This window comes from Lytechinus pictus, chromosome 3, assembly GCF_037042905.1.
Source record: "Lytechinus pictus isolate F3 Inbred chromosome 3, Lp3.0, whole genome shotgun sequence".
NCBI classification, from domain to species: Eukaryota; Metazoa; Echinodermata; class Echinoidea; order Temnopleuroida; family Toxopneustidae; genus Lytechinus; species Lytechinus pictus.
In genome coordinates, this window is record NC_087247.1 from 55,652,970 (window position 1) to 55,665,462 (window position 12,493).

Sequence of the window (12,493 nt, forward strand, 5' to 3'; positions counted from 1 at the left end):
TAATGTTGATAATGGAAATGGAAAAATAAACTTGAACTTAAACTTGAAATATTACAGGGATTCAGGCATCAATTTTTATGAACAGAACCATTTTCTGTGAATTTGGTATGAAATTAAAAAGGACATAATTATTGACGTGTTGTATAGACATGTTATTTTCCTTTTGAAATTCCATGACTTTTTGGTATCCTTCTTTCGATTTTTACTCACTTGTGCGTGAATGAAGAATCGTATATTCTAAACTTTACAATGATAGGTCATGTGAGTAATTAAGTTGTGATAAATTAACGATAGTTCTCCGTTTCGGTTTTTTTTTGGGGGGGCGCACTATATCGTATATATATATATATAATTATATATTTACAATGTCAGTCTGCCTGAAGATCGCCTCAAGTTCGGGCGTGAAACCGCCGGTAGCATATATATATATATATAGCGAGAGAGGTATGGATTTGATTACCAGTCGATTTGACTATTTTCGTATGATATAATGTATGAAGTGTAATGAATGGTCACAAATGATGCAGAGTGACTTGTAAAGCTTTCGGAACCTGGCCTTCATCAGTGTTCATTTGCTATATATAAAACAAAGAAATTATAGAATAAGCAACAGAACAGAAGGGACATAATGGAGAATAGCAACAAATGAAAGCAAAGCCAAAACATAAGATAATTAGACTCAACAGAAATAAAAATAATAACAAAAATGAACTAAGCAAACACATTTCAAACAGGGCTGTATATGACAAAAGTCGAAAGAAACCTTGTGATGTTGAGTAAAGTCGTACGTGTGTTCGTTCTTAAATTAAAACTTACTGGGTTAAAGGAAACCCAAAAGCTTTTTTACCTTGTTCATCGTTCTTTTCTTCGTACGCCCTCTTGACTCGCTATACGAACATACACGGTTACCATGGTTACAGGACTTAACTAAACATCACAAGGTTTGCTTCGACTTTTGCTTATAGTTCTTTTTACTAATATTTTATTGAGTATGATCTTTGTTATTCTACTCTTCCGTCTTATTACCATATACATATTTTTTTACCTTTGTTTTGGTTTTGCTTTAATTTGTAGTTATTCTCCAATATGTTCCTTCTGCTCACTCGCTGCATTTCTCCCGGCTATAATTACACACTCCTTGAAAGACGATTTTGATCATAATTCATATTGATATTTACTGTAACTTATTTCTTTATATCCTAACAAATCCATTACAATATAGCCATCGAACAAATTCATGAAAGACATTTAACTGAAAGGTGGTAGTAGTAAAAAAATATTTGTCAGAATGACAATTCTCTTGGTTAATATGTGTCCGACTGAGAAAAATAATCAAAATCAACCGATTTATTGATCAAATTCTACCAGGAATTTCATTTCGACCAATGCTTTTTACACACATAGGCCTATATCTTATTTGAAATTGGATAATTATATACTAAAATGACACAAGCTACTGATGGATGAGCTGAAGGTCATATGATTAGCTGTATCCATATTTCGTGCTTCAAAGTTTTCACTATTATGACCGAGTAGAAGTGATGCTAAACTTTCTCTTTGTTTGTATAAAATGTTAAAACTTCATCACGATATAGAGTTAACACATAATACAATGTGAAATATAAATTATGTAATGGCAGTGCAAAGTAACGATAATGTTCAAGGTTAGGAATTTAACATTGAATATTGCGTAAGAAAAGTGGATATTGGATACAGTCGACTGTTGTTGAAAAGAGTAAAACATTATTTCTTTATGGCATGAAGACACTTGAAATGTTCGAGTTTCAAATCGGAATCGATTATTAAAAAAAATATATTGGCTCTACTATACGTTTCTATCTCCCTTAACAACTAAAATGATTCATGTTAATTGGGTTTTAGTCAAATCCGTCAGGTCGATATATTTAGTGTCCAAGCGAACATTTCTATTTCTTTGTTTCTTGGAGAAGTTCAAGAAGAAATTTTTCCGCTCGACTTTTGATATCTTCTTTCGTAATGATATCCGCATCTGGCACATTATCTGTTAACAAAATGAAAACATTATACAATGTTATCGTATGAAGTTAACACGGGATGAGAGTGAAGATTGTTCCGCATATTGTGCAGTTAATTCCAAATTTTCCGAATTATGAATTGAACTCAGACATGTCAGAATCCTATTGAAATAGCTTTATGAATCGTTTAAAATGATTCTAAATAAATCTATTATTTTGAGGGTGATACTACTACTATACTAATACTGCTACTGCTACTACTACTACTACTACTACTACTACTACTACTACTACTACTACTACTACTACTTCTACTACTACAACAACAATTAATAATAATAATAATGATAATAATAAGAAGAATAATAATGATAATAATGATAATGATAATAATGATAATAATGACAATAATAGTAATAATAACAATAGGCATTGATATAGCGCCATCTATCCAGAAATAATGAGATTGTTATGAGATATTGATACTTTCACGACCGATATTCTTTTTTTTTCATCATAATGACTCTACAAGTTAACAAAATGAATTTAAGAAATATGTTTTTTTACATCCGATTAGACGAAAATTTAAGTGTTATGCTTGTTGGACTTTTTTTTTAATTTTTATTCAATTTTATGTTGGCGTGGACTTGTCCTTTAGAGAAGATTGCCAACTCAATCGAATAATCCTTTTGTGCATACGGACAGGTGGCGTTTCCACGACATCATGCAGAGTAATTGGTGTTGATTCTGGCCATGGTTCCGTGAATTATTACATCTATTATATGGCTACAATTTTAAGATCAAAATCAAGTCGCATCTGACCTTTAACTATGATGCGCCTTCATGGAAAAAATAATGATATAAGAAGACCTTATTACCTCCACAAACGACCGCAGCGTAGCTTGATCGAGGGCAGCTAGATTCAGTCTGTCCAGGTGTCCCGAGACTGCCCAAAACCTGACAATCTCTGATGGTTCCTTCATCGCCGTTGCACTTTAGCACATTGTGCCAGATCTTCTCATCGGGATCAACGCTGTCATCAAAATACTCATCTGGCTGAGCAAGTTCTACTGCCAAATCGAATCCCATCTGACGGCATACTACGTTGGCCATTTTCATGTCCAAGTTACTGTCTGCACAGACCATGCCCCATTCTCCTTTGAAGTAGACCTCTATTATTCCTGCATTCGTGTTTGTGAATCCTTGGTTGTTAAGACGAACTGTCATGTAGAAGGAGGAGGAGGAGGAGGAGAAAAAGAAGAAGAAGAAGAAGGAGAAGAAGACAACGACGACGAAGAAGAAAATAAAGCGGGGATTTTTATGAACTGATGCAGAGAATCTTGGTTGACGCCATTCGGCTTGTTACGATCGTCTGCGCTCGCGGAGCGGGGGTGGCCGCATCCTTTCGAGAAAACCGGGGGAGCTTTTCTCGAAAGGGTGGGTTGAGGGAGGGGAGTCAAATAACGCACCTTTTTGAGACAATTGGGGGAGCTTTTCACGAAAGGCAGTGCTGAGTAGTCTTTTGTACCAGTTGTTTATTTGTGTGTCTATGTAAATTTGTGTGAGGGTATATATGGAGGCCGCATATATGAGGTGAGGGTGTTAGTGAGGGTGTGTGAGGGTGCATGTGTGTCATCTTTGGAACACTTCGACGGACAAAAAACGAATGAAAAAAAGGAAACAAACACAAATTTTGTGCATTTTCATTTAGGCATATTTATTTTCAATAGTCTCGGCGGTGCACACGTCGACCGGGTTCTGCCGTACATGATAAATATTATATTAGTAGCTAGCAGCTTGCGAAGGAAAGCCAGTTTCAAACTAATTGCTACAGTGGTGTACAGATGAGGGGGGGACATCGGGCGGGCACTTGCCCCCTCTCCCTCCCCAACAAAAAAATTACAACCAAGAAGAAAAAGAAAGGGAAAGAGAGAAGGGTGAAATATATTTTTTTCTGAATATTATATGCCATACGTAATTGGATATTTTTAAAGAGAAAAATGTCTAAAATTTTGCTAATTCACAACTTTTTTTTTCATGATTATAATAAAAACGATCAAATGAGTTATTTCATAAAACACAATTTTATGGAAGCTTAAAAGTGCCACCTAGATGTTCAGATGGTAATCTTGATATATCTACCTCCTTTAGAAAGAATGACCACATGACGATGTCTAGGAGCTCGTCATGTCTACAAATTGTGGGAGAGATGATCAGATGACAAGATCTTGGATCTCGTCATGTCTACATCTTGTGGGAGAGATGATCAGATGACAAGATTTTGGATCTCGTCATGTCTACATCTTGTGGGAGAGATGATCAGATGACAAGATTTTGGATCTCGTCATGTCTACATCTTGTGGGAGAGATGATCAGATGACAAGATTTTGGATCTCGTCATGTCTACATCTTGTGGGAGAGATGATCAGATGACAAGATTTTGGATCTCGCCATGTCTACATCTTGTGGGAGAGATGATCAGATGAAAATATTTTGGATCTCGTCATGTCTACATCTTGTGGGAGAGATGATCAGATGACAAGATTTTGGATCTCGCCATGTCTACATCTTGTGGGAGAGATGATCAGATGAAAATATTTTGGATCTCGTCATGACTATAAATCCTGTGGGAGAGATAATCAGATGACAAGATCTTGGATCCATGATATTGTCATCTGATCATCTCTTCTAAAAGATGTAGACATGACGAGTTACGAGATCATGATATCTGATCATCTCTCCCATGGGATGTAGACATGACGAGATCCAAGATCTTGTCATCTCATCTTCTTTTTCAAGGATTGTAGACATGGACGAGATGATTATCTGAACATCTGGGTGGCTTTTTTAAGCTTCCATACAATTTATTTTGATTGTACTGTAAATGAAATCAACTACGTGCCCGTCCATAATATTTTGCAATGTATCTTATAGAAAATTATTGGATATAGTAAAGATACTATAACAATGAGACAGCTGATTGTGCTCTTTGTTTTCTATCTGCACTGAGGAAGGATATAAAACAAATTCAGTTAACAATCGGCTGTCAAATATAAAGTAGTTTCATCGATTGTACCGCCAATAATATGCATAACACTATTTCATGAATATGGGCGAAACCTAAGCATGTCATAACGCTCTTTGTTTTCCACCTTACACTTACTCCATGTGCTCAATTTTAGAAATGTGCAAAAGAATATTTTCTACACACAGGATACTTGAGGATCCTTGAGATCTTTGAGAAACCGTATGTGACTGGGGCTTTAAGATCATTATCAATGACTGAGTTCCTTTATAAAATAAATGTGGTGATATATAAATATGTTATATAAAATAATTATGATATTGTCATTTTATCATAAAGAACATAATCTACTCTTATTACATGGAAGATCCCAAAGTACGATATTCGAATTCATATTTCAAATAAACATAAGAATTTAAAATCGTAAATTATGAACATGATTGTTTTCGCATCCAGGTTCATCAAAATTGTGATGAAAAATTATGTGGCTCTAAACCACATTAATGAGAAAAGCTACAACGTTATTACAAAGGACATGTCAGGGGCGGCGATCCTGGGGGCACAGCGCCCCCCACTTTCTGAAGCACTGAAAAGTGCCTTTTTACGCAAAAACAATGCCCCCTCACGAACGTGTACTGTGCCCCTTTAATCGATAGAGGACCCGTTTTAGGTGTTACTAAGTGCCCTTTCTCGAATAAGTGCCAAACTCTTTCCAAAAATGTCCCCTCACGGATGTGTTCTGTGCCCTTTTTGGTTGGAACTTATGTTAGAGGCAAATCACAGATCAGAAGTCAGTTCTTAATAACGCATTTACAACAGACATTTATTAGTTTAGCTGCAACAACATCAGCACTGCTCCATCATCTTGGAAACAGTCACGCTTCTCAGTAGAAGTGGTCACGTGTAAAAACACAGTAAAGTCTATACGCTTGCAGACTTTTATCAGTTATTACCACACTTTTCACCTAAGAAGGACCCGTTTTATGTGTTAGCAAGTGCTATCAGTGTCAAATTTTACCAAAACTTCCCCCTCACGAACGTGTTCTGTGCCCCCTTTCACTTGAGAAGGATCCGTTTTATGTCTGAGCAAGTGCTCCCTTGCCTTTTTGTAAGTGCCCTTTCTCGAATCGATGCCCCTTTTTACATAAGAAAAGTGCCCCAACTAACTTGTTCTATTCCCCTTTCACCTGAGAAGGATCCGTTTTATGTCTGAGCAAGTGCTCTCTTGCCTTTTTGTAAGTGCCCTTTTCTCGAATCAGTGCCCCTTTTACCCAAGAAAAATGCCCCTCACGAACATATCATGTGCCCAGTTGTGTGTTAACGAGTGTCCCTTTGCCTTCTCATAAGTTGTTCTGAAAACCCACTCTTTTCGTGCCCGCTGAGTGCCCGGTTTCTCGTCCTGCTTCCTACTGCAAGTGCTAATGAATGAAAAAAAAACTTGTAAAAATAATCCTACGTGCCTTAAGTTTCATGAGTCATGTGAGTGGGGGTAAATAAGTCATTTTTCTTTGTTTTAAGATCATGGGTTTAATCAGTGTGTGGGGGCAGCGGGGCAGTTGCCACCCCCCCCCCCGAAATTTCGAAAACGCACATTTTTTTTTTACTGAAGATTCTCACAAAATTAACCAACAGTATGCACAAGATCCATCAATTTCACTTACCAAACTGCAAAAGCACCTCAATGATAAGCTCGGTCGCTATGCTCTCTCGCTTTCGATTTTTTTTCTCAAAAAGTTTACGCGTGCTGCCCCCCAGCGAAAATATTCTGCATACGGCCATGTTTAAGATATTGCCCTTTTCAAAAGAAAAGGTGCCCTTGTTCCCCTGTGCTCCCCCACTTTCAACTTCGCTCCGCCGCCCCTGTGACATGTTATGATCGTCGGTCGATGTTTAAATCATTACAACGTAAGATATATACAATGCACTTTATTTTTTGTAATTACCTCTTCCGTTCATCCTAATCTTGCGGACTTCTTCCTGGTCTCCTCTCACGGATCCCAAAAATGCCACAAGAGCTAAACACAAGAGGACGATAATCTTCATGATGCGAATTGATTTCTGAAGAGAGATGGCTAACAGGGAAGCTGGATGTTTACCAAAATACTGAGACAAGTTGACTGATACAGGTACATTTATACTGCGGTATCTTTACAATAATTCTAAGATAAGTGCATTAAAATTTGTTTTATAAGGCTTAAAGATCACCTTTCTATCCGATTTGGATGTCCTTTCAATCTCCTCATCATAGGAGCCAAAGATACACTTAGATGCACAGCGATTCAAACCAGTAGTCATTGAGGGCAATAACTTGCAATAAACCAGATTGGGGCGGGGTCTCGGAAATCTGGTATTATCGAGAGTTTGAGGAATGAACACTGTAAGCTTCAGGCAAACTAGTAAGTATTGCAAGAATATTTTAACAAGAAGGGTGTTCCATAGTCCACACTATTCATGCAAATATCAAAATTCAAGAGTTTGAGTTTGGCATATTTTTTATTTATCTAGAGTAGTGTTTCATCATCTTACAGCAATGAAAAAAATACGGTCGAGGGAATATGATGTTAAAAGAAAGAAAGAAAAAAACTCTTTTAAAAAGTCATGGTGATATTTTTTCGGAAAGCATTTAAGCGGGAAGCGAGTGCTTCACGTTTTTTTAATCAATAGCGGGTGCACGTACAGTAGATGTTGATCTAGCCAGCAACACCGCCGCCTAAATTCGTTTCCAATTTGATGAGGTACGTGCTGTTACTACCGATAACAGCAAGGCACAACGTCACACCAACGCAGATTGCGACATTATGCCAAGAGCGTCCAACGCAGTCAACGCATAATGTCGTACCTTTTCTACTAACGCATAACGTCGCAAGTCTTACAGCGCATAATGACGCAGCGGTATTAGCTTCAGGATTCGAGTTAAATATAAGACATAAAATATGTTTTTATTCATTAATTTGCGCAAGCTCTGTCGTCTGAACGTTTTTAAAAGTGTGTTTGGTGGGGCAGGCGCGGATGCAGGGGGGGGGGGGCAGTATCGAATTGTTTGTCAGGATGAGGAGGAGGTGGACTATAAAAATCGTATTGTGTGGACTAATGAAAAGCAGTATACGCATACCATCATTCATCTGCGCATATCACTATACATGTAATTCAGCTTATTTTGCGAGAATAATGTCATTTAGCTAACATTTAAATACAAATTTCATTACATTTCATTGTTTTTCATGAAATTTTAGTAAAGAAATTATATTTCGTATTGTTACTCGGAATGGGCCATCAATATATTAAAAATTGAGTGCGCGATTCGCGCTCGCAAAAGCCTACCTGATACTGCTAAAAACTGCTTTGAATGTTAATGTCTTTGATCTAAATGCATTAAAATATCCAAAAAGTTCAGCTCGCGCTTCGCGCTCTCATTATCTATTTAGGCAATGTGAGATATATACCCTATCTTGTTTGTAACAATAAAGCTAATTAAATGTACCTAAAAAAAAAAAAAAAAAAAAAAAAAAAAAAAAAAAAAAAAAAAAAAAAAAAAAAAAATCGTTTTTTTTTGTTTTTGTTGGACTGCTCCCTCTATAAACCAACAACAAAAAATAGCTTTTAGCGGCCGATCGGGGAAACATGATGAATGAAAATATTATTTCTGCAAAATTTATGCAAAATCCCGCTATATATACTGTAATAGAAACACGTACATGCGTGCTCTGCCCCTGGATTTCAGCAGGGACCAGCACGTGGATCCAGCGCCCCACGTGATTCTTTGTAAAGAAATACGTACGCAGATTTTTTTTTCTGTGGGGAGGGGATTTGAAAAAAACGAAACTTAAGTGAAATTTAATGATTTCGTGCACATTTTAGTGAATTTAATGAAAATCTTCAGTAAATGAAAATAGGTTTTTATTATTTTTTTGTGGGGGGGGGGGGGGCAACATTAATTCTGCCCCCTCCCGCTAAGTACCACCATATTATCAATTTATTCACGTGCTCCCCTCTCCCCAAGAGAAATGTGTATATGATGCACAATATAGATTATGAAATTAAAGAAAACTAATGATGTAACACACTCAATATTCTTTTTCTAGGTTATGATGTAAAGTTTCAAATATTTATAGATTCGGGTAATAGAATCTCTCCTTGGAATCCCAATGTTCCATTTAAGTGTTTAATATCGAATTTATTTATTTCCGTTAAAATACAAATAACAATACATATAAAATAATACATTGGCGCATAACTGAAATATTTGATAACATAGGCACCATCATTTATAGCGTCTGTGACATCACTGGTATCTGGAACAAAGTGAATGACATTGAATTTCTTTAACTTTCTTACTATGCACATGAGATTGATTCATTCAAACCAATTTGATGCTGGTGAGGAATTTGCCTTCCAAATCTCAAAAGTATTTCCATTAAATTATCATTTAAAGGGGATGTCCAATTTTACGACAAGTTGGTTCTAATAAAAGCAGAAAAAATGATATAAAAATCCTGGCAAAGGTTTAATGAAGTCTTAAAAGATAAGAGAGTAATGAATTAAACATTTTTAATTTGTGACGTCATAGAGCGAGCAGCCCCTCCATATACTAGTAACATCTAATATAAATTCGATTTTTAAACATTTTATAGAATGGGATATGAAATAATGTGTATGATGATAATATCCACCACACAGATCACTTTCAAAATTTTACCGCACGACGTATTTAGGAGCTGCTCGTCTGTGACGCCACATGAATAAAGCCTTTTAAAAAAATCATTGACTCCTTTATTTTTTGACGGACTCTCATCAGACCTTAACCACTCATTTTCCTGATTTTCTGCTCTTATTCAAACCAACCATTCTCTAGGGTACCCATCCCCTGTAAAACTCTTTAGTGGGCTTGGCATTGCTCAAAATACAGTTTAGGGGATGCACGTAGGGTCATTGAAGTGACGGAATTTATACAAATATCTTTTTATTTCGAGTTATTAATGATTAATCATATCAAGTGTTGTGTTCCATCAGCTTTGTCGCCTTAGTTAATAATTAAAATCGGATTATGAAAGATCCTGATGAAGAAAGTCTTGAAATTTAACAAATTAAATGAAAAACATAACGTGACATTACATAACATAAAACATCAGAATGCAAATGGTTACTACAAATTTATTCAAACCTTTTACTAATTAGACAGGTTTCGCTGCAAAAAAAAATCAAATATTACAATTAGCATAATTGTCTTACAGTCATATAAGTTAACTTTGCGTTGGCAAACGTTTCAAACCCACTGAAAACAGTAATGATTCGTATAAAGATTTTTTATCCGCATTTCCCTTTTTTCTTCAATTGTTCGCTTTTACCATAATGCATGATGAGGTAAGTGATGACACCTTTTACTACATTTTTGACCTACCTTTTTGTTTTCCATATTTGTAGTAATCATACACCAATTTCAAGTTCCCCGTTTGTAGGCTTACTCATATAACTTTTACGGTCATGGTAAGTGAAAAACAAAACGCTTGCTTTTTTCACCATCTGTACATTATACATGTATGTGATTTAGACTTAGTGATCATATATTTTGAAATGATTCCTTTTGGGAACTCGTATTTATCTGAATTAAGATTGAAACTAAGTAATCTTGATAAACAATCTCCAACAAATATATTTCTTTTGTAGCCTTTATGACTTACATCGTCCCAAGTAAGTTCATATCAAATCAAGATAATAGCAAAAAAGTCATTTCAAAGCATAGTATATTTTTAACAATCCCAAATCCATTCCGGGTGTGTTCAAATTTGACCCTGTCAAGAATAACAAAACATCATAATGACATTTATTATCTATGCTTCAATAATTATAAGGTCAACAAAAACACTATATTTGCCACAATTCCTTATATCTTTTTTTAGCATGCGCCTGTAAAGTCGATATATAGTGGATTATGTACAATAAAGTGCAGATTATTATTATCGTTACTGTTATTATAACTACTATCATCATTACCATCGTCATTCTTATTTTTTTCGTCACTATTATCATTATTGTTTTTATTATTATTATATTCACTCCAATGACCATAGTATAGTTGGATCTTGTTTGGGCAGCATTTTCCAAAATATATTGAGAACTGGCTTGGTGTCAAATGATTAAGACAACGAATTAGACACGGTTTGTGTCGCATCAGTTCGAGACAGTAGACTGTGAAGGTCCTTATCGGATTTTAAATGGGGGTATGCAAGCTCTTTGGTTTATTATCTTTACAAATTAAAATCGCTTTGGAGCTTGGATTGTGAATGCTTATACGGTAAATGATCTTGAAAAAGAAAATGAGACAGGAAGGACAGAAATAATACATTGTTCCCAGCTTATCCATGCAGGAGGAGATACTTTCAAAGATTGAATATATAATGCAAGATAAGCTAAAGCTATTTCGATGATAAGCAATGTTCGAGGTTATACACAGGATGAAAGCTTATGGGAATAACGACTGGTCTGTGCATGAATAACTCTTTGCGTGCATTAAAACAAATAATTTATCAGTCTGGTATATTATTATGCTAGTATAATATCATTTTTCCAGACGGACTAAGGAGGAGTGTAGTCATGCAATTTAATTCAATTTAATAGAAAACAATGAAAATGCAATTATTATAACAAAAATGAAATATCTGTCTTCTAATATTTCTGTAAATATTTTTTATTCACATTCTTAATTTTGGGATGCATGTATTGTTGGATGAATAAAACATACTCTTTAAACCAATGGATGACAGATAAGGCTTCTTTTCTTGTATATATATCAGAGGTGTCACAATAAATTGATTTAAAATGAGTTTTCGTTTTCAAACGATTTGAAACGTTAAAAAGGCAATATCTAGATTAAAAAAATCTTTTAAATAACAATCCTCGGATTGAGTAGAATGATAAAGAATAATGCGTTACGATGTCATTTTGGGGTTATATAGAATGTATATTTGTATATAGGTAATCATTTCAATAATGACTGCAGAATCTTATTTTTGGTATCAATTTGTATTGACCCAACTGTATTTACTTGATTTATATTTTGTAGAAAATGAAATGAAAATATTTTTCTTTCAACCATTCAAAATTTTCTACGATCATTACGATTGCCTTGACTGAACTGATAATTATGATCTTATACGTTCTGATACGATCATAAATACGATTAATCAACGATCATAAAGAGCACCGTTTCAATCGTTGCGTGTGTTGCACCACCAATTATTGTCACCCCTGCACAAATTGTCCGCACCAATTGTCAACCCGCGAAAATTTGTGCAAAAACTGACACCACAAATTGTCACCCCTGCTCTACTTGTCGCGAACGTGCCGGTCTCAATATTTAAGCATATCGTGCCAATTTGTGTCGGCAAAAATAAACCTAGAACCACATATTGTCGCCCAATACACATATTGTATTCAACCACCAGTCTGATGTGTAGTGTATGTGCATACTGGTGTG

The 12,493-nt window shown here is 35.4% G+C and overlaps 1 protein-coding gene across 1 annotated transcript; it reads right to left on the bottom strand.

The window, feature by feature from the left end:
- Positions 1-1,149: 1,149 nt before the first annotated feature.
- Positions 1,150-7,263, bottom strand: LOC129256959 (scavenger receptor cysteine-rich type 1 protein M130-like). Its single transcript, XM_054895188.2, has 3 exons — positions 6,963-7,263; positions 2,873-3,214; positions 1,150-2,020 (listed from the first exon to the last, which is right to left on the bottom strand). The coding sequence occupies exons 1-3, from the start codon at positions 7,060-7,062 to the stop codon at positions 1,926-1,928; spliced, it is 537 nt and encodes a 178-aa protein (XP_054751163.2). The 5' UTR covers positions 7,063-7,263; the 3' UTR covers positions 1,150-1,925.
- Positions 7,264-12,493: the final 5,230 nt, after the last annotated feature.

Excerpts from the sequence above, each read along its gene's own strand:
- LOC129256959 (XM_054895188.2), bottom strand. The coding sequence starts at position 7,062 with ATGAAGATTATCGTCCTCTTGTGTTTAGCTCTTGTGGCATTTTTGGGA. Across the intron at positions 3,215-6,962 it reads GATTAGGATGAACGGAAGAG|TTCGTCTTAACAACCAAGGA; the intron begins GTAATTACAAAA and ends TCTACATGACAG. Across the intron at positions 2,021-2,872 it reads CGCTGCGGTCGTTTGTGGAG|ATAATGTGCCAGATGCGGAT; the intron begins GTAATAAGGTCT and ends TTTTGTTAACAG.